This window comes from Nesoenas mayeri (genome assembly GCF_963082525.1).
Source record: "Nesoenas mayeri genome assembly, chromosome: 1".
NCBI lineage: Eukaryota > Metazoa > Chordata > Aves > Columbiformes > Columbidae > Nesoenas > Nesoenas mayeri.
The window spans coordinates 72,411,416-72,434,765 of record NC_137541.1 but is presented as its reverse complement, the minus strand read 5'-3'; the positions used below and the strand labels follow the sequence as shown (position 1 = coordinate 72,434,765).

Below are 23,350 nucleotides of genomic sequence, written 5' to 3'. Positions count from 1 at the left end.
TTCTGAGCTACTCAGCCTAGACTCCTTTTGTTGCTTACTGAGAGAAACAAGCACTTCAGGGCACAGTTCACCTTGCCTATTTTGCATAGCTATTGTAGGATGAAAAGCATTACTCATCAGGAGTGCCTTTTTCTATTATTTATTGAAAAGGGAGTCTAGGTAAGTAACTCACACAAACCTCAAAATATAAAATAGATCTTGGTGACTGGTCAGATTAATTCTAACCTAGTGTAAGATATAAAAAGGAAGCATTTTTTATATTTGCTATATGTAGATGACAAGTATTCTTATACATTCAAAGAGAAAAAGAAAAAAATTACAAAAGAAGTGTCTATCAGTAGCTATAAAGCAGAAAGTTGCAGTGGCTTGGAGAGTCCCTAAGCCATATGTGGGTGGGAGGCAGAGCAAGTGAAGGGTTTTTGAAAGCTTGCCTCATTCCTACAGCCACCATAAGCATCTGCTGCTGGACTCCATCAGATGGTGTTGGCCCTTTGCTCTCACTCAGTGCAAGTTCTTCCTCTTTCTTACTTGCACCGAATCAGCAGTCAGAAGTCCTGTTACCAGTGGGGTCAAAACGTCTTTACTGACTCACACGCTGAGAACAGAGATGAGGAACCACAATGTGGGTGTGTGAGTGTGAGGCCAAATCCAACCCATTCTTTGTGTCCTGGTGCTCAAAGTTATGATTGGTTGGAGGTGCGCACACAGCTAGCCTTTGGTCTCATACCTTGCCTGTGATTTCATGTTTCTTATTTACTCTCTTTTTTTTTAATAATAATTTTGAATGTTCTAGATATTAATGAGTGTATCACGGGGACACACAGCTGTGGGATCGGACAAACTTGTGTCAATACATTAGGATCGTTTCGCTGCCAGCGGGACACAAGCTGTGGAACTGGTTATGAGCTAACAGATGACAGTCGTTGCAAAGGTATGTCCTGTGCAGAAAAAAAATGAAATCTTTCAGCCTTAAGTAAAAAAAAAAAAGTAGATAATAACTTCACACTCTTTTACCTTTGGTAAATATGGTAAATACACACATAAGCTGTAGTTACACAGGGACACGCAGACAATGCTACTTCTCGTGGGACAGTAGTTTTCCACCTGTCACCTTGCAGATACCAGATCAGGCTACCTGTGGACTACTACAAAGACTTCCAGGAGAGATCACTACATTCATTTTATGCTGGCAACTTGGCATTGCAAGATAGGAGCTGGTCTGGGGACTGAAATAGTTGATTTTGAACGCTCAACACTCACACTATACACATTTTTCTGGTGTTTACTTCTGGCTACGTCTGGTCTGATCCTGTGAATTGGTTGCTGAGTGGAGTGCCTAAGTCTTGCTTCTGGGGCACACCTAGTGGTTTAGTTTCACCTGAAAGAATCAAGTTCACACGCTTCAGAGTGTGAAAGGAAGTGTGGCAAGTGGAATGACCAGGTGGTTCCATTTGACACCACTAAGGTAGATGCATCTTTTAAAAGTAAGCTTTTATCCTCAGGAGGTTTAAATTTGTTACGAAGGGATTAATTTCTTAATCACAACATTCTTAAGGATTTCAAAATGAAGAAGAGTTAAAAGCACTGTTCTTGACTAGGTGTGTTTGAACACAAGGCTCAAAGTCTTTTTTTTACTAAAGAAATTACTGATTTCAAGTTGCGTGTAGCACGAAGAATGTTGTTGTGTGCATCCAAAACTTCACTTGACTTACTACCTTCATGGAGATATAAATTAGCAGCAAACTCCATTTGATGTGGAATTGGTTTCCACTAGAAAAAGTCTGTTCGCCCAGATCTTAGAATTGTTCATAAACAAGACTGTAATTTCATTCAACTGAGTAAGTTAACTCAACCAAAATTCTGGTTAACATTTTATTGTAGGAATTGATCAGTGATGAATAATAGATTGAATAAAAAGCTGACAAAAAAACTCCAATGCAAAACCTGCAAACCACATAGACGATGTTTTTCAAAGTATCATGGTCTAACTTTGATATCTTTGAAGTAAAATTTCAGCTGATTTGAATGACATCAAATTTAGGCCAACAAATAGCTTACCAGCAAGTATTAACAATCTTTCTCAGGTGGAAAGAAAGGAGTACAGACAGTAAATTATGCATGCCATTAATATTAGAAATTTCTTATCTGGATAAGCCATGTTAATAATGTTAATTATTAATGTTAATGGTGAAAATAGAAAATTAATAATCCTCATGTATGATTTTTAAATGCTAAGTAAAATGGCTGAGTTGTGCAACATGTAGGACCCTGCTGAACCCAGTTCAGTATTAACCCATCCTAAACTTGAAATGGGCTCCACAATCCTTATTTAAGTCTCACAGAGCTCTAGAGATAAGAAATTGCATCTGTTGTTGTGTCCACTGCTTAAATGAGAAAGCTGAGGCATCCTATTGCTAGAAAGTTTCTGAATTTTCATAGTTCCATGAGATTTCAACCCATTGCAGGGCAGCAAACATTAAATTTTAGTTGCTTTTGTGTGGACAGGGTTACATTCATGAATGAGGCCTCATTAGCCTTTGTCTGCTTTATCCAAATCATAATTTATTCACAAATATTTGTTGTCTATTCTGAACTGGAATGGAATATTAAAAGAAGAAGAAATCATATTTATGCACATTTTAAAGCACAATAATGGAAGGATATTGCAAACCTTAATATGGATGAGAATGAAGGCCAACTAATTCACCAATGAAAGAAGTGAACAATGCCTGCATTGGATCTAAAGTTAGAATTAAAACTGTACTCGGACATCTAATTAAATGTTACTAACTTCAAAGCTGAGCCCATGTGTAAACACACTGCTGAATCAAGGCTGAACACTGTTGAACATGATGGTTCAGGTCCTATATAATAATTTTGAATCATTTAGGTGTGAGAACTAAATTTGTGAAACATAATAAACACACACACACCCCTATATATAATGTTAACAATGAAATAATTTAAAAACCCTAACTTATTTTACCGTTTTTTACTGAGATTCTGTTTGAGGTGGTAGGTCAGATTGATCCTGGGTCACTGCATTGAATTGCATGAAGATATGCTGAGGATTAATCAGTCTGGTGTTTTTAACTGTGTCTTGTGTTTTTAACTGTGTCTTATATTTTAAATGTGATGAAAAAGCTTCTGTCAAACTCCTGCTAACAATTTTTTTTTGTGATGTACCAGATATTGACGAATGTGAGACTGGTACTCATAACTGCCCCCCCGATTTTATCTGTCAGAATACTCCAGGATCTTTCCGTTGCCGACCCAAACTACAGTGCATGAATGGGTTTATACAAGATGCGCTAGGCAACTGTATTGGTAAGACATGTTCTTATCTCAGTGAAAACTTAGGTGTTGCTTGTGAGATAAGTGGTAGTTTCACTGGGTGAGTTCTGAGCTTCTCAAGTCATTCTTCATGCGCTTATGCATTGCTCTGCTATGGTTTTTTTTTCTGCTGCTTTAAAGACAGGTTTGCTCCCACAGGTAAGATTTACAGACAAGAACCATTTAAATAAAGACCAGATCTCTATTTTTAATGAGATTTGGTTACTTAGGACATTTAGCTGCATTTGAACATTTTCCTTAAGTCTTTGGGTATTTTATCTGAAACAAAACTTGTAAAAAAATTGTGATAATGTTCTATCTTCTCCTATCCAAAAGGTTTTCGCCAAAGCTTAGTATAAAAAGCTGTAATTTGTGACATTCTGTGTAATACACTTTGCCGATATTAGTATGCATGGTTTTACAGGCACGTAGATCTTTCCAGACCTGTCCCCTGTTATAGCCTATCAAGAATCTTACTATGGATGAGAATGATGGGCCAGTTATAATACACTGTGGAGAGGAGTTTTATTCTAAAGATTGATTACAATCTGTTGAGCTAATGCCTTGTTTCCAGGACTCCTACAAAACAAAATTATAAACTTCATATAAGTATGTTAGAATTACTGGTTTCCAGCACACTCTAAATGGAATTGTCTAACATGACCCACAAATCTATCAGTCATTCCCTTGAGTAGTATTTTCAAGTCTCAACTTAACTTTGAATTCCCCCAGCGGCGTAGCGTGTCTTGGACTTGTGGAACTGGCTGAGCGGCAGCAGCTGCCAAGGCTGGCTCATTGTCAGCCCCTCATTCTCCTGACCACATCGTACCCTGTAGTGCCGAAATCCGACACTGGAAACACTGAGACTGAAAAATAAATTGCAGCTTTTGAAGTGAAAGGGGCCAGTGCTTGTGCACAACAGATCCTTTGAAGACGTGTATCTTGCCATAGTTAGCACCAGGTGCATGGCAGTTAGCAGTTTGCTTGCCTTCCTTGACATGACTAAAGCCACATCAATTTGCAGCAGCAATAGTTATGCCCCCTAAAATGCCTTTGCTCAAAACATATACCAAAATAATTTCACAGTCTGTTTTTATGCACCGTGGATCAAATGCTGCCCTATGTTGTGTCAAGGGGAAAAAATTATGAACACCTTCCTGCCTTTCCAGTGTCTTTCTAAGTTGAAAATTTTACACTCTAGTGATGTGGGATAAGCCTGTCTGAAATCTCTCACATTATAGTACGTCCCTTTCCCCATCTTCACGCAGCCAGCATTTTGCAAGCTGGATGCTGTGCTTAATACCATACCATACCATACCATACCATACCATACCATACCATACCATACCATACCATACCATACCATACCATACCATACCATACCGAAGTGGAAAGTAGTAGCTCCTCAACAGTTAACATTAGCACTGTGTAAAATGATGATAATATCCCAGTGAAACAGTTGGGTAAATTTTAGGCAGAGAAGTTACTCACATTAAGCTAGGCTTTGTTAATTGTCATGAGATGCAAGCCCATACACACACAAACAGTGCTGCTCCTGCAAACTCTAAGGTCTTAGTTACATTAACATTTCCAGGTAGCAAAGGCTGCCTCAGTACCTCCTGTAGCCACTGATTCCTGGCTCTGAGATTTCTTTCCCCCAAATGAATAGCACATGCTCCCCTTGTGTAACAGTGAGTTCTGGACCTTCTTGGCTAGACACACTGCACCAGATCATACTCTAATAGAGCTTAGCCTTGTCTCATTACATTTTCTGAGATTTTACTTTATACTGGGTTCTTACCAGGCAAAGAAAATCTTTGTCACAAAGTGATAAAATGTCCAGTTTGTGAAAAAACAGACATACGTTTGATGGATGGTAAAGGGCTGCATAGTCTTGTGAGTACATAATTCACATTCTTATGTGCTTACATGGACAGCTTACCAGGATAAGGTATTCACAGTGAATACCTGTGAGCAGTAGTTTATCTCTCTGTAAAAATGGGGTCAGCTACTACCTCTCTGAGCACTTACTACCAAATAAATAGCTCATTCACTGTGAGCCACAGACTGCAGCATAACTGGTTGAGCTGATGAACTGAATTGTTGATCAGTTCTTCATATGTTTAAGGGAGACTTTCAAAGGCTTTTGAACAAAAGCAAGTTCTGTACCCAATTTCCTCTGCTTTTCAGTGGGATCTTGGCCTCTCGTACCTCTCCCAGTCTTCACCCTGGACCCTAATGCTTATTATCAGTGAAGCTAAAAGGCACAAATAGATTTGTTTTCCCATAGGCAGAACTTTTCAAACTCTGAAGGTTTACATCAGGATGTAATCCTCTGAAGAATTACATTAGGAAAGAATCTTAGCTTAAACATCTCCAGGCAGCAGATAGTTACTCTGACTTCTTGTGCTCTTCTAGATATCAATGAGTGCCTGAGCACCAACATGCCATGCCCAGCTGGACAGATCTGTATTAACACTGATGGCTCGTATACCTGCCAGCGAATCTCACCCAGCTGTGGCCGAGGTTATCATCTCAATGAAGATGGAACAAGATGTGTAGGTAAGTAACAGTCTGGAAGAAAAAATGATTTGAAGAAAATAAATCACATCTGTTGTTTATGTGTACCAGTTTCATGCACTTTCAGCAAGTTTAACCTATTTCCACAGTCAATTCTTCATCCTGTTCTTTCGCTTGTGGCAGTCGCAACAAGTGAATAATGACAAGCATCCACACTCTGTCCTTCATGTATCTCATGAAACCCTAAATTCTGAGAAGAGGAAAAATCATAATCACCTCCCAAAAATGGCATTGTCTGTGACTATATTAGTGTATTGGAACAATGATGTGTAGTCTCAAATCTCCCCAATACAGAAGTATAACACAAGGCCCACTTAACACCCCACAGAAGCTATTCAAGTAATGGTGAAAGGCATATATGCCTTTGGTTGGCTTTTAACTAAAGTGCCTTTTGCAAAAATAAGTATTTTTTGTATGTGTTTTCAATTTTTTTAAGTGGCTTATCAAAGCACTACTGTCTGTGGGAGACCCAGGCATGTCCCACCAGCTGAAGATCTGACCCATAAATACAGAGTGTCCATAATAAAACAATTTTGCACCTGATTTCCTCCAAAGATTGTCTGATTTCCTGATATATTTTCCCTCGTAAGTCCATCAACATTAACAGGATACCTGAGAGAGAACCTGTTTAAGTAAGAGTAGTTTGGATCTGTGACTCTGATCTTCTTGTGGAATCTGAGAGCTAGATCAAAATCTTGCTGTCTGTTTCGGAACACTTTATACCTACTGGAGAACACAGATATATGTTAACATGTTGCTCTTCTCCCAACTTGCATGCTCAGAAGTGTACTTTCAATCACTTTCCTTCTTTTTTTCAGATGTGGATGAGTGCTCATCCTCTAATCAGCCTTGTGGAGAAGGACATGTTTGTATAAATGCCCCAGGCAATTACCGTTGTGAATGCAAATCTGGCTACTCTTTTGATGTCATCAGTAGAACTTGTATTGGTAAGTTACACCTATCAGCTTAAATACGTGCAGCTATGGCATTTCAAAAAACGATCCAGTGTAAAGAATGTTATTGGTCTCTGCATAACCTCTTTAATCTGAATGTAAAATTGACTACTGTACTGTTCGTATAAAACTAATACCGTATTAAAGAGACGCTGATACTTCAAAGGAAGCTGTGTTAGTATTGTCAACATGTTATCTGTTATCCTGTTAAAAGGTAAGATTATGAGAGTGCGTGTAATTGTTTTCCGTGATACTTTTACATGCACTTACAGCAAAACATTCCTTTGGAAGATCAAAGAACTTTCTTCTTTATAGATCTAATTAAACTATGCAATGGGCTGCTTCTAAATGAGCATTTTGAGCAAGTTCTTCCCTCTCCAGTATGAAATTTAGATCTGGAAAATAAAAATCAAACTTGTATGAACCACGTTCTTGTCTAGACTACTACTGCAGTGAAGCCAGCCAATACACAGACCTCTCTATATATTTATCATTTCAGACATCAATGAATGCAGACGCTATCCAGGCCGCCTTTGTGCTCACAAGTGTGAGAATACTCCTGGTTCTTATTACTGTACGTGTACCATGGGATTCAAACTTTCAGCTGATGGCAGGTCATGTGAAGGTATGGCTGTCATATGCTTTGGTCATATAGTGTGAGATACAGCTGATTGTTGTTTAGCTATTTTCATTTGATTGTAGCTTGTAAGACTGCACTAGAATAGCATGAGAAGTGCCCCATCCCTGGAGACATTCAAGGCCAGGCTGGATGGGGCTCTGAACAACCTGATCTGGTTGAAGTTGTCCCTGCTCACGGCAGGGATGTTGGACTAGGCGACCTTTGGATCCCTTCCAACCCAAACTACTCTATGATTCTATGAAATCAACCCAGTGTGGTCTCTTTGATTACAAGAATGATGTTATGATTAATCAAGGTCACTGTAGCCCACAGTTCCAATATTTTGCCCTTTGACTCTGGATCACGCAGAGTTGTATTGTCCATGTTTACTGCATTTTGAAGGGTGATTCAGCCAGATCAGATTCAAGACCTTCAAAACCAGCTTTGCTGATTTCCAGATATAAAAATGCAAGTGCGGGCCTAAAGACTCCCTTCAAGTCACACAGCTTGAAGGACAGTGGGAAATAACAGTACAGTGTAGATTAACATACACCGCCAGACCTCGTTGAGAGTAATACACCCAAAGCCCCCTATTTCCAGCTTACTCAGTGACATGCATACCATCCTTTTTTTATTAAAAGAATTGTCATCCGAACTTCTGCCTTAGTCTTGTAATAGAACTGACAAATCTAACGACATTTGGGGTTCAGGTGTGTAATTTTACATTTCAGATTTAAATGAATGTGAGAGCAGCCCCTGTAGTCAAGAGTGTGCCAACGTGTATGGTTCCTATCAGTGTTACTGCCGCCGTGGCTTTCAACTTAGTGACATAGATGGGATTTCATGTGAAGGTAAGCATTATTGTTTTGCAGATGGAAGACGAGTGAACATTTCTTATTCTCACCATAACATACACGAACAGCTTCATGTACCTGTAATGATTTTGTTTTAACATTTTGTTCTCTTTGGTATTTTCCTGTGAAACTGTGAAATTTTATTTGTGAAGATTTCCCACTGATGTCCTAGTCTAGAAATATCTCTGCTTGTGTGATGTCACTTTTGCTGTTTACACTGCCAGAAATGTGGTGTGTATTGTTGTTGTTGTTTTTGGTTTTTTATTTATTAATTTGTTTTCCCGAGGAACTAACAGAATTTTTAGTCTTCAGCAAGTGAAGATACAAACACATTTTTATGTCACTTATGTAATATATAATATTGCTGGGTAGTATTTTTTATATATATATATATTTTTTTTTATTTTTTTATTTTTTTTGGCTGGTTTCCAATGACTGTGTAAGTAGCTTTTCCTCAAATACAAGGAGGACACGGGTGTGAGCTCATGGACGTGATCCTAAATTTGAACTTTGGTCTCTAGGACTTACTAGACTTACTTGGGCAGAACACTTCATCTCAATTTCCTTTTTGCAAGAACAAGGATAAAACTATTCATCTCCCTCCCTTTTGTAAAGTACTATGATACATGTCACTGTGAAGTGCTTGCTCTTATCCATTTCATTTGTCTCTTGGGCCCTGATTGCTTTTTGTTTTCTTCACACTTCCGTGTATTCCTAACAGCTTTTGTTGACTAGAGCCACCCCTATCTGATGATCTTTTCCCTTGCCCAGCAATTAGAATCACGAAATTGTGTTTTGAAGCTCACACCAGTAATCTGGTACATGTGCACTTGGTTGAATGGCATGAACATATAGTAAATTAGTGGTGTTTTGTTCTTGCAGATATTGATGAATGTGCTTTACCTACTGGAGGGCATATCTGTTCCTTTCGATGTATAAATATTCCTGGGAGCTTTCAATGTACTTGTCCCTCCACTGGTTACAGGTTGGCACCCAATGCACGCAACTGCCAAGGTAAGTTCAATAACTGCAGGGAGACCTAACCTGGTTGTGAACATCTGAAAAGTTCTAACAAGTTTTTAAGTTAAAAAAAAAAATGGCTTTCCTATAGCATTATAGGTAAAGCAATAAATATCAGCTTGAAATCTGAAACAACCAGTATTTTATGGTAAATATATGGAAAATTTCTCTTACAAACTATAGAATGCAGTAGAGAGTATTTTTATAACCTTATTAAATAATTATAACAAATTCTGAAGATGAAGATTTCTATTGTGAAATGGTATGAGTTTAGCCATTGAAGGGAAATATCATGCTGTGAGCAATTCAGCAAATATTTACTATTTGTCCACTTAGTGGCACTGCTGCTCTTCCTTTGCCTGTTCTTTCCTGTTAGTTTTCTTCTTTTTTTTTGTTCTTCTGCCCTCCTCTTCCAATACTGTAGTAACGTGTAATTGCTCCCCACGTTCTGTAGTACCTGATAAGATACTTTCATCATCTGGCATCTGCAAGTAGAGGAAAGGCATGTGTTTAATCCACTCACCTTTTTGCATTTGGCAGATATTGATGAGTGTGTTGCAGAAAGCCACAACTGCTCTTTCAATGAAACCTGCTTTAACATCCAGGGAGGCTTTCGCTGTCTGTCTTTGGAGTGCCCAGAAAATTACCGCAAGTCAGGAGATACGTAAGTGCTTTCTTTTTCAAGATTGAACAGATTTTTGGTTACATGATCTCCTTTATGCCATACCACTGCTGATCAAATACACAACAGATTCTCACAAATATGTACGTTGTTGGTAGGCCTACCCCATGTTTTGCACATACAGGTCTGGGCCCTTTCTCATACTCCTGTTTCAGTCTAAGAAAAAGATATTCCCTTAAAAAATGCCATGTGTCAGTGGTTTCCATCGTAGTGATCTCTAGAGCCATAAGCTGATGTTCTCTCTCTGGCTACTTTGCAGGCAATCTGTTAGGAGGGTTACATCCAGCTTCAAAATTCTGAGTTTTACTTTCTTTTACACATAATGTTTCCTTACTATTACACTTCAATAAAAGAGTTGGTTTTAGCTCCCTATCTTAACTCTTACCGATGCTGTTGCAAAGTATCACAAGAATGTCTTACTTTTAGTACTATTTCACCTCTGGTAAAAAAGCTGAGAATCCTCACAAGGGTGGTGTGTTGGCTGCTGTCCATATTTATGTCTTAACTGAGCTCAGAGAAAGTCCGTGCATTATGGTGTTGAAAATATGAGACATAGGTATGGGAGGAGGAGCAGCTGTCAGCTCATTTATACCCATCAAATGGTGCTAGCAGCGTGGAGAATTGTTGCAAAATTTCAGTCGCATAACTAGAGTTTATGGCTGATGCAGATGACTGCTTTTCCTCCCGCCTGGGGCTTTATGGCCCCCTGTACTCCAGAGGTTCTTCTGAAGGCTGCTCCCTGGCCTATACCCAGGTAAGTGTGTGCTCGACCAACTAGGGAGGAAAGCTGATAAATCAGGTTGGTCATCAGCCTGCTATTGCTTTCCACAATCAGCGTTCATATGCCCACCATCTTTTAAATAAAATTGAGTACTCTCTGCCTTCTCTGTAGAGTGAAGGTAATGCTGATCTTCATTAGAGGGGTTAGTTATTATGGATAGTTTCCATGTAAACCTTGAGCTTTGAAATGCCATGTAAGTGGCATAGCAGATATATTTGATCAAAATGCTGTAGAGAAAGTTCATGCTATAAACCCAGATATTTATAAAATATGCTTGTATTCTGAGAAGTGTCAGTAGTAATTAAATTTTAAATTGTCACATCAACAAATAAGCAGTGCCTTGTGATGCAGGTGTTGTATTTATTTGTATATTGTGGGTTCATTGTATCCTAATTAAAAAAAAAAAAAGTCATTTGCAGTGGGCCACTTAGCAGAATTAGTAGATTTCTACTCTTATGGACATCACTGAGTTGCAAAGTTCAGTTTATAAAATATGCATAATACACACACATTCCACGTCATTTTCTTTCTTATCTATATTTTTATGTATGTGTATGTGTATGTGTTGAAATTAATGATGTGAGGGATCTTTTTGGGAAGCAGTAGAATGTCTGAATTGTTTTTCTGTGTCTGAGTTGTTGGGGCTCTATAATGGCTTACTCTGCCTAACTCAAACAGACTCATAGGGAGAGATTCTTGTGATATGCTAGGGCTATAATTAGGCTATGAGTCAGACACAAATCCTGTAGCTGCTCGGTGAAGTTCTAATTATATTAATTCCTTGAGTTATTATCTTGCTGGATTTATTAGGTTTTCCCCTCTCAACAGCTACAGACATAGTTACTAAATTTATTGTCATAAATGTGTTTGCATAAACCAGAGAGAAGATGAGTTCATTATCTGTATTGCAAAAAGTCCAGGTTAGTTCAATGGGGAGATAGGTACCCCCATATTTAGGCAGTAGACGAGTATTATACCAACATGCTAGAATCAGGGTTTATGTTACGGGTAACCTAGTGCCCACTGGTTTAATAGAACAGGTCTTTAGCACCCTTCCTACAGCCAAACTAATTTACATATTCGTGAATCATTTATTTTTGGCATCTATAACCCAACATAGCTGATAGCTGGCATATGTTCATTAGCTTTTGCATGATAATGACATGAAATTACTTTTTCACCCAACCTTGTGCCAGGGCTTTAAAATCAAAATAGTTGGCTTCTCATAACATCGCATCTGTTAGAGATACCATTTTCCTCTCCTTTTTATTTAAAACAAAATCCAGTTTCACCAGCTTGGCATATCATAAGAAAGACAACACAGTTTCCATTCACATCAAGCTGGCACTCCATGGGATTTTTTTTACCCTATTCTCCAATATTTTCTTTGGAACACCTATATTTTAATAGGTCTCAGTCCTGGAAATTCAAGTTTGTTCATTCTTATTTTTCCTTGAATACCTTAGGTATAGGCAACAGCCCTCAGTGATCCAGAAGCTTCCTTAACCAATACCTTTAAGGCAGAGATTTTTTGCATGGTGACCATTGCAGTGGTGATTGTCATCAGGTGAAATAATCACAGGATCATCCCATGCTACAGGCTGAAAGCTCAGGATGCTGTTATAGATACTCTGAGCTTCAGGAGGAAACAGGCTGTGTAACCTTCCCCAAAGACCAGCATGGTGCTTGACATGGTCCAATCCTTAATGGTAACAATTTTATTGAAGGTCTTATCTCTTTTGCTTAAATTCTGCATTTTTCTTTCCTTGATCAGCCTGTAGGCTTGGTATTTTTCCAAGGAAAATTAAGATCTACTGCTACTCACAATAGGACTGGACTTGCTGCACTGCCTTGCCAAACACTTTTTGTTTTCAAATTGCATAACAATTAAATTCTCTTTATGCGACACTGAAGTCTAACATTTGTAATATTTAAGCCAAGAAAAACAGTAGAAAAGATAAAGAAGTGGATATGGCAGCATGCCAGAAATGTGTGCTGCATTGAGCCAGATTGGGAAATATTTTTATATTTTAGACATGTCTGTGTATTATTAAGGTTGCCTTTCGCTTCTCATTATTAGGACCTGTTTTTAACTGCTTAGAATTTTGCCAAAATGTAACCAACGGCTGAAATTTTACATGGTAGGTGTCTGACTCAAGCTCAAGTTTTGGCAAATTTCAGCCAAAGCAGTTCGCTCATTTCGAAGAACAGGGGTAAGGAGGCCCACATAATTTTGTGTTTGACATTTTGATGATTTTTTTTTTCCTTTAAAGAGTTTGCTGTAAAGAGTTTGCTGTCCTGTTTTGGAGCAGAAATCTGAAATTTGTTAGGAGATCACTTTTGCGTTTTTCTCATCCTCAGCAAAAACCTCTGAAATTGCTGAAATTACAAACTTTGTAAAATTGCAGTTAGCATTTTTTAATGAACCTTAAGATATGAGGCCTTCAATGGGTAATCTTAATTCACCCCTGTAAGCCAGAACAGAGTCAGGTCTACCTAGTGTATTTCTGAGAGTTGTTTATTTAACTTTTATTTAACTTTTGAATAATAAGGAATTCTTAGCCTCAGTGGCAGCCTGTCTTTGTGTTTGACTGTCTTCCTCAGTGCAATTTAATTCCTATCAGTAGAGAGGTCCTTCTTTTTTATCATCAAACAATTCTCTTCTGATTTAGCCTACCCGAGCTTCTTGAGAGAACTGAGCTTGCTCAGCTTTGAGAAGAGAAGGCTTAGTGGAGACCTCATCACCATGTTCCAGTATTTAAAGGGTGGCTACAAAAAAGACAGAGATTCCCTTTTTACAAGGAGTCACATGGAAAAGAGGAGTGATAAGAAGTGCAAGTTACTCCTGGGGACAGTCTGATTGGACACAAGAGGGAAATTTTCAACATGAGAACAATCAGCCATTGGAATAATCTCCCCAGGGAAGTGGTGGATTCCCCACCGTTGGACACTTTTAATATTCAGCTAGACAGGGTGCCCGGCCATCTTATGTAGACTGTGCATTTTGCCAAGAAAAGTTAGACCATATGATCTCTGTGGTCCTTTTGAACCTGATATTCTATGATTTTATTATTAGAATGTGCAGATACCAACTCCATAGACTGAGCCTGTTCCCACATATGGCCTCAGGAAAGAAGCCCAATCTTCCCTACAATGTCAGCTCCTATGTGTTCTGGGCCAGGTGCTGCTGGCTCTGATGACCCCACAGCCTGTTTCTTCTGTGCTTTCAAAGACCACCCAGACTGTTTCTAGCATGGGTGAGAGTAGAGCCAACTCGGTACATAGGGAAGGTACACTTAGGGATCAGGAGGCTGAATGTAGGGAGGGAAGGTATGACCAGGTGAGGAGAATTAATCTGGAATACGCTTGAGGTGTAGAAGGTAAAATTGTGTAAACCAATTTAGAGACAAGGGGGAAACCAACTGCAGGAGACAGGAGCTTATGTTTAAGGGTGATAGATGCCAGATTGGGATGAAGACCATCAGAGCAAGGAATCATTTGGGACGGCTGCACAAAGGTACTGAGGGAAGGGGTGTATGCTTTGGGAATAGGGCTGCGAGGTGGAAACTGAGAGAACCAAGGGTCAGCCAGGTGAGGATGGAGCAAGAAGAGGAGGATTGGCACTGGCTGAGCAGACAGTCCAAATGTTTGAGTGAGCAAGAAGGGCAGTAGGCAAGGAAAGGGGCTATGAAGGAGCCAAGTCGGAAAAGACATATGAAAGACACAAGGACAGGACATAAAGGCTCAATGCTGAGGGCAAAATGGAACTGGGTCTGTGTCTTCTATGGTTTGGAAACTCCTTGAGGCTTTCCAGCTCCAGTCAGGAGGAACATTCAGAGTGTTCATCCATCCTGTCTACTGTGCTGCTGTATAGAGTATTCCCACCTGAGCCTGAAATGGGACTCCAGATTCTCCCCTGGTTAAGAAATATCTGTGAGAACCAACGTCAGTTGCTTTCATTTCCTTCAAGTTCTGGTCTGTTTAAGACAAAAACCACCTTCACAGCTGCTCTATTAATAGAAATGTAGAGGTTCACAATGTGGTGCTACAGCCTGGCTGATGGCTCATCTGTGCCTCAAGGTGTAGTGCAACCTCCTTAAAAGAAATACACATTCATGATAGCGTAAGCAAGTGCCTTTGTAGTAGATTGTGTTCTAGAAGGTTTGGAAGATTGTTGCAACTCTGGAAATCTACAGGGTAGAATTTCATAGATTTGTGGTGGTTATAGTTTAGCAAAAATACTTGGTTAGTCATTCAGCATGGCGAGATGGTTTCCCTGTATGAAGTAAATTGCAAAGCCATAAATCCTGCTAAAAAGTTCTTTTCCCTTCAGTGCATGAAGAATTATTGTGTACCACTCAGCACCTTTAGGCACAAGAGAATAAATTGCTTATGTACCACAATAAAAACAGGCTCAGAAATTAACAGGGGGGAAGACAGAAAATATTTTCTCCTCATTTCTGTGAGGAAATGCATTCATTCTCTAAAATGCAATTTCTCTGGTTTTGATAGTTTTATTTTCCTTTATGAGTAACCAACATTTGGCTACTCAATGAAATTCAAAATGAGTAATTCTTTGAAACCTGCATTTTAGCCACATACTTAAGCCTAAGACAACAGAGTATTAAGTGAGCTAAAATGATCAGGATTGAATTCAGGAGTAAGCATTTAGCAGCATTGCATGCTTATTTTTTGAGCCCGTGAGCCTAATTGCAGAGGTTTGCAAAGATGTATTTGAAAGCACCTCACTGCAAAGTGATGCATGTTTCGCTTGGGCTCTGTGCTGGGTTTTTCTGGTGGCATCGTGCTGCTTCCTCAGCCCTCCCCTTCTCTGGTTGGGTCCCCTGTGCTCTCTCCCACAGCGACGCAGCGTGTTGGCAGGATGTGGTGGCTGTATGACCAGCTCATCCCTCCTGAGATCCCACAGAACTGGAGCAGCACCTGAGGTCTTGGGCTGCTCACTCACTAGCAGTGGGCTGTTGGATTTCCCCCGCCATTTGATTTTTCTTTTGCACACTGAAGGGAAACATTTAAATAAGGTCTAGAGAGTACACTGGGATTTAAAGACTCATTGCTTCTTGCCTTTGTGGTGTGTGACCCCAGGGTGAACTCTGGTTCTTGAAGGCAATAATATTCGCTATCTCTCCTTTGCGGTTATTTGATGGAACAATTAGTGCACATTAACTAAACCTATAGTGAAGTGTATAGTGTGCACCACCAAAGAATAAGATAAAAGATGATGAATTTTGAATAATTCTAACTCCTAGCCACAGGCACATCTCTCTCCACAAATAACATTCTGAATCAGCAGAATGTCCTTTTTCAAATCTTAGGAAGCTGTGAGCTTTGGTTTTTTTGTTCTCTTAACATTCTGGCTGTTATTATAAAATGCATTTTATTTTTATAAAAGAATAAATAATGGCACCTTTATGAGCATGTAAGTGCTTCCAAAAATATTTACATGAAGAAAACACTTCCAACTAAGAAATTAACTGCCTCGACTTGCTTCATGATTTCAGCAAAACCAAGTAGCCTCATGTTTTCAACAAAACCAAGTAATTACTCTTAGTGGAGTTATTGATGACATTTCAGAAAAGAATGCAGAACTCACTATGCCTGAAAATATTCCAAGAGTATCCACACCTAATTAGCCGGCCATCCTGTGAAGACTTGTGTGTGCTCTTTACACACATGAATAAAATTAAGAATGCAGTTAAGTCTTCAAAGTATTGCTTTGTACTTTCATTTGCAAGTGGTATTAAAAGAAAATACAGAACACATTAACTGAAGTACTGACGGTGCTTTTAACTCCTCTTTCTGAAAATGCTTATTTTGCATATAATGAGAAGTTCCTGAATTCAGGTCACTGTGCACTGGCAATGAAGTAGTGCTTGCTTATGAGCCACAGTTCTGTTGATACCAGATACTGCTGATAGGAGCCCAGTTTTATATGTCAAAATAATATAAATGAAATGGGTCTCAGATTTCCTTGAGGTAGTAAGATGCAAACCTTGCTTTCATGTTGGCACTTTTCATAGTAAAGAAATGAATTAATAGTTTAGGTTGCAAAACCTCAGCCTGTGCACTGAATATTGCTTTTCAGTGGAGAGACTCTTGTATGTGATTGTATCAATTAATTCATACTTGTGCATGAGGCAAGTTTGGAGCTAAATATGCAACCTGATCACCCCAAAACTTTGCAAAGGCAATATCCAGCTGAGATCGTCATGTCTACCTCTGCTTCCATGCAAGTGGAAGATCTTCAGATACCAACCTGAACGTAGTGATTTGGGCATATCTTTAATCTGAAATTCATATAAACCTGCCTTGTATGCAATTCTTTAAACACTTCTCAAACCCACCACATATCTTGACATGTCAGATCTTCATTAATGTGGTGGTAGACTACAGCATTCTTTAATAACAGTAACTTTAATGCCCATACCTGTCTGTGACATATTTTACAGGAAAAACTTCACTTTTCTCAGTAACAGACAGGGAGAATCATAGAATCATTTCTGTCGGAAGAGACCCTCAGGATTATCAAGTACAGCCATAACCTAACTCTAGCACTAAACCACGTACTTAAGAACCTCTCTAAACACCTTTTAAACACCTCCAGGGATGGTGACTCCACCACTTTCCTGGGCAGCCTGTTCCAGTGCCTGACAACCCTTTCTGGGAAGAATTTTTTCCTAATATCCAGTCTAAACCTCCACTGGTACAACTTAAGGCCATTTCCTCTTGTCCTATCACTTGCTACTTGAGAGAAGAGACCAACACCCTCCATGCTACAACCTCCTTAGACAGTGATAAGTGATAAGGTCTCCCCTCAGCCTCCTTTTCTCCAGGCTGAATAGCCCCAGTTCCCTCAGCTGCTCCTCATCAGACTTGTGCTCCAGGCCCCTCACCAGCTTCCTCACCCTCCTCTGCACTCTCTCTGGTACCTCAGTGTCCTTCTTATGATGAGGAGCCCAAAACTGAGCACAGAATTCAAGGTGCAGCCTCACTGGTGCTGAGTGCAGTGGCACAAATCACTTCTCTAGTCCTGCTGGCCACACTATTCTTGATACAAGCCAAAATTGCTCCCTCCATGCAGATGATGATTTCTAGTGCCAATGTTCATTGTTCCCTTTAAGCCTGTATAGGTGATCTCTTTATAGTTCCCTGGATTTGTCGCTATAATGCAGTGCCCAGTGATAAGGGAAGGAAAGAGCAACTTTCTTACTCACCAGCATCATTCCTACAACTCAACGCTGCAGAAGAATGGACTGAAGGTGTAGGGCACATACTGGAGACATCAGGCCATTGGATCTTATTTTCAGTGCTTCCCTGGATGTATGTTAGACTGACTCAGACTGGTTCTCCTGGTGGCACAGAAAAATACTGTGCCAGACCAGGAGGAAGGTTTGTCTTCAAAGCAAATAAACCTTAACATACAGGTAGTGTTGGAAATAAGTTTTACGTTCCTCTGTATGGTGTCAGACGATGAATATGCACAGCACAGTATCTAGAGTGCCTCTTCTCTCTCAGGAAGACCTTTGTGGTTTTCAGAATACTTTGCTCAGTCTTAAAATCCAGCCAGATATCACAAGTAGGACACAGTCAACTCACTGACCACTTAGGATCTCTTATTTTATCTAAAATATGTCCAGTCAACAAAAGAAGAAAAGTGGGGGGGGAGGGATGGCCAAAGCACCATCTATGCCTGCAAAGAAAGGGCAACACTTCTGAAAATGGCAACACTTCTCCAAAAGCACCAGCTATAAACAAGTTCATCCTTATTTAATAAACGTCCATTTGCAATATGACTGAGGTGCCAGGCAGAAGAATGGATATAGTATACAAGTCAGCATATCTTTTCCCAACCCCACTGCCCTTGCTCTCCTGTCACGCTTGCTAAATGTACGCTAATCTTCCTCTTGTCTTGTGTTCTCACTTTTCTTGCAGTCGCTGTGAGCGCTTGCCTTGTAATGAAAATAAGGAGTGCCAGAGCCTGCCTCTGAGAATAACCTACTATCACCTCTCTTTTCCTACCAACATTCAAGTACCCACCGACATTTTCCGCATGGGCCCTTCCAATGCTGTCCCTGGGGATAAAATTCTGCTGTCCATCATCAGCGGGAACGAGGAGGGTTTTTTCACCACAAAAAAAGCGAACAACCACAGTGGCATTGTGGTCATGCAGCGGCAAATCACAGAGCCCAGAGACCTTCTTCTGACAATTCAAATGCAACTTTCCCGCCATGGAACTGTCAACACGTTTATTGCCAAACTTTTAATCTTTGTCTCTGCACAGCTTTGATTCCTGACTTACAAGCATCATTGGCTACTTCTTCTTTTCTAAGAGTAGCTTTTTTCCCCCCAATTTTAATAAAGTTTTAGTTCATCTGTTGCATGCTGCACTTGTATTTTATTTGCCATCATCATCACACTTCTTCACTTTTCCCTGTCATTGAAGGTCTCAATTTGGGGAGATTCTTATATGTACTCTGCATCATTATAAAAAGTAGAAATTGGTGTCCAATAGCTTATTATCTGAATATACCGAGCACTGAAAACTATTAACTTATTTCACACAGTAGTGGAGTTGGTCTCATTGGAGGATAACACAGCTGCATATGTTTAGACCTAAATTTTCAAAATAAAATAGGTACATAATTTGATCTATCTCAACTGAGACATCTTTAGAGAGTTTTATCATTTAGGAGGCAAATACTGTGCATAACTTAGGCCCTTGTGACCTCAGAGGTGCCCTGGCACACAAGTCACTTTGAAAGTGTGGAGCCAGGTTCTCAAGCTGCACTAGTTATCATTGCTCTGTTGCAGCCAGTGAGCTTCTGCTGATTTCCACCAGTTGCAGCTCACAGTTCTAACATTTAAGGATGGTACAAAAGAGAATCTGTTCTAAAGGACATTTATTTTAGAGATTTTTCATCTTCTTTTCTGTGGAATTTCCACTGAGTTGAAAAATTAATGATGGGAAAACAGCAATGAACTTCCTAACAGCACTGAGCTAGTAGCAGAGAGCTCCTGTTTATTTCACAGGCTATATCCCGAGATGTGCCTACAGGAACTTGAAAATATCTTGAAAAAGATATTTAATTAGTCTCATGACACTTTTGTCTCTCTAACCTCAATATCAAAAGTGATAAATTTTTAACTGTAAAGACTTTACCCGCCACCACCAAAAAAACCCCAACCAAACCCTGGCAGCCCTGAAAGGTCAGCCAGAATTCCAATATCCAAATCTTTCTTCCTTCTACAACTGTCTTCTTTTACTTCTATGCAATCAAGAACAATGTAGACAATACAACTGGAATTTCTTTGGAATTCTTTTGTTTTCTGAGCTGGAAGAGGATTTATTTTACTCTGCAGTCCTTGTACTGATAAATATTAAAATCTCAGTCCCAGAGTTGTGATCTCAAAATGAATGTTCTTTTACACCATTCTGGGCTCAGATACCTCTGCTGTCCAGTACATAGGCAGAATAGTCAGTCCACAGATAAATGAGGAATAATTCATGTGAATACATATATAAGAAATGCCTCACTGTATACATATAGACAGCACAGGCAAGGTACAAGGTTAGAATCTGGGAACCTTATAAACCAAGATCACAAGCCTTAATCACTTGAACACCAGGAATTACTCTATTAGCTGTATCAGCTGCGGGCTTTCAGGCTCATCATCAGCCAAGGATGGGATTGGGGCACGATCGCAGCACTGCCAGAGCATTACATGGTCCCTAAGGCAGAGTTTACCCCAGCTGGCTGACAGGAGTTCAAGTCTCAGGAGGAATGCCAATGTTTAATAAGTCTGTTGACATGTACTTATAAAAGCTGCCAGAAGTTGCCAGTGGGGATAGAGCCCCAGCTTTAAATATTAAAAGCACAAGCCCATGCTACTTGAGCTAATGGGGTTTCTTACCTCCACAGAAGATGCTTGTATATAAACGCCCTCTGGCTACCAGTTCATTATGAGGCCGTAATTAAGTAGGATAAAGATTCAAAAATAAAATTCATTTTTGCAAGCATTAATATATACTTTTTTGGCAGGAAAAGAAGGCAATGTGAGAATTTGGCCCTCAGTATTGTAAAATGCTACCACATCAATTTCATTCAGCAAGTAATTCAAGAACATGGAGCTCAGATGCTTTAATGCTGCCGTGTAGCTGGAACATTCGAGAACATGTATCCAATTATTTAGCACCATTTATGCACATGTTTTTTTCCAAATGAAAATGAAACGAGAGCTCCTGGTCCACGGAACTTACTAATTGAATCCAACAGAGTACATGAAAACGACCCAAGAAGAACGAATAAAATATATTCAGGAAAGATTATTTCCAGAATAATCAGAGCAACTGAGCTGTTTTGTAACTTTTTTCTCTTTTAAATTAAAAAGGCCTGGAGGAGGTATCAGCTGCAAAGCTTCAATTTTTGTTGGGGTAAAATTGAAGGAAAGTTTTGAATAAAGCAAGTTCACTGCACTTAGAAAGAAACTTTTGTCAGTCACAGTCCCCACTATAGGAGCACATGAGCAAAAACGAAAATGTCAGCTAATCAGAAGATCAAATTCAAACATGACGTGTAAGCATAAAATAAAAAGTATTTTGAGGTCAGAGCACATCACTAGTGGCAAATATCAGGATTTTAATAGATGCTAATTGTCAAAGAAATCGTTCCAGAAGATGTATGAATATGTACTGTCGAAGCAATGGGAGAACAATTAGAAGAGATATCAAAAGAAAGGGGATCAGAGAACTAATACTTAGGCGGGGGAAAAAGAAAGCACAAACTCAAGTTTAGGAGTGTGGATAGAGGATGAAAAAATTTGAAAAGGTTATGGGATTTTGAAGAAGAGAGAGAAACGGTGCAAAGAAATAGAACTGACACAAATGTTTATCTGTCACATGTATAGGTACAGGCTGGGTGGACCTAGAAACTAGTTTTAGCTAGGAACTAACACAAATCACTTGTGATCACTGTGATCCTCCATTTCTGTGTGCAGGATACCTAATTCATGTCAGAATGCTTTGCTCCAGTGAATCAGAAGTGAGAATTATGAATATAACTCTTACTTAGGACTTAATCTTAAACAAATTCATGGCTTTATTGGATGAGAATTTCAGAAATGTTTGCATATGTCAATGTTGTTCCAGCTGAAGTTGAGAGTAAATCTCCCTTTCCTTCCCAAGAAAGAGCAAAGGCAGACCAGTACTGAATGGTTCGGCCATTACCACCACAATGTTTTTGTGTAAAAATTCTATTGTCTAAATACAGCTGTGAAAATTTAGGATGCTGTATGTATTGTATCAGTACTTCATTAGTAATAATGTCCCAAAATGAGTTATGCAAGCTACCGTTTATTGGTGTTGCTAAAGCCTGTGGATGATACTATAGTTATTATTTATGTGTTATATAACACAAGGAGAAAAGCTTTTCAGAATTTGTAAACACTTTATTGGAAGTAAAACCAGTCTGACTTGGCTGTTGTGACCCCAGCTCTGCTCAGTCTTCAGGAAAGATGTAGTATTTGTTTGTATGGCTGTATATTATAGATGTAAACGTCTACTAAACTCCGTTATACACAGTAAGGAAGAAAAAAGGGAGAGAAGGAAACAAACACAAATTACATACATTTTGCCTCATTTCTATTTGTTACATATTATGAAACAGACTATTTTACACTGGAACTAGACTATGTAATTTAGCTGATCCTTATTTCACAGATGCGATGGTCAGCTAGATAGGAGTCCTTTCTTAATTTGGCAGCTGAGATTTAAAATAAGGAGATGGAATCTATTATCATAGGTCAGCCTATTATGTCCATATATCCAGAATTAATTTCTTCTAAAATGACCAGCATGAGGCATTTCAGCAGAAAGCCCATTCTATTCCCTGTGAGATGTCTAAGAAAAGGTGAAATTTTGTACCCAGATAATGGTAGGAAGCAAAAGGTCTCTCCTGGCCTGTATCTCCTGGCCAGTCTCAAAACATCAACTGCAGAGTGAGAATAACAAGCCAGACTCAGCTGGTGTAAATTAACCCAGCTTCATTGCCTTCCCGTGGACTACGCCAGTTCACATCTGTTGAAGCATGATTTCCTTAATGTTGATTCATGTTTTCTCTTTTATCTTTATTTTAGCTTCATGCAATATCAGCATGTTTGGCTTTGTTGTCTTTGATGAGCAAATGTGGGTAGCATATAATAAGAAGTTGCTGATGTATTTATTATTAATAGAGCCATAAAGTCCCTTTGAACATCTGAAAAAAGATGGCTTGTAGGTGTGGACTTGGGTAACACATTTTGAAAAGAGCAAGAACCATTTGTTTCTAGAGGTATTTGACAGACTAAAGCTTCCATTTTTGTTCCCCTTTTACTCAGCGAATTTTTCTTCCTTTTAATCTTTTTAATTCCACTCTCTCTCTTCCCCTTCCCCCCCTCGCCCCAACATTGCAGTCTTTTCTTTTTTTTTTTTTTCCACTTAGAAATATGAAGAAATGGGCAGGTCAAAGTTGAGAT

The 23,350-nt window shown here is 39.2% G+C and overlaps 1 protein-coding gene across 2 annotated transcripts in view; it reads left to right on the top strand.

Moving 5' to 3' along the window:
* The window catches only part of FBLN1 (fibulin 1), a gene marked incomplete at its 5' end in the record, with an annotated part of 80,383 nt that overhangs the window by 34,763 nt on the left and 22,270 nt on the right, over nucleotides 1-23,350 (top strand). For both annotated transcript variants that reach the window (XM_080363856.1, XM_080363855.1), the window contains 8 exons: nucleotides 794-931; nucleotides 3,190-3,327; nucleotides 5,752-5,895; nucleotides 6,732-6,860; nucleotides 7,366-7,491; nucleotides 8,217-8,336; nucleotides 9,222-9,353; nucleotides 9,900-10,023. In XM_080363856.1, coding sequence (XP_080219982.1) covers nucleotides 794-931; nucleotides 3,190-3,327; nucleotides 5,752-5,895; nucleotides 6,732-6,860; nucleotides 7,366-7,491; nucleotides 8,217-8,336; nucleotides 9,222-9,353; nucleotides 9,900-10,023 — 1,051 coding nt within the window. The remainder of the gene's footprint in view (nucleotides 1-793; nucleotides 932-3,189; nucleotides 3,328-5,751; nucleotides 5,896-6,731; nucleotides 6,861-7,365; nucleotides 7,492-8,216; nucleotides 8,337-9,221; nucleotides 9,354-9,899; nucleotides 10,024-23,350) is intronic.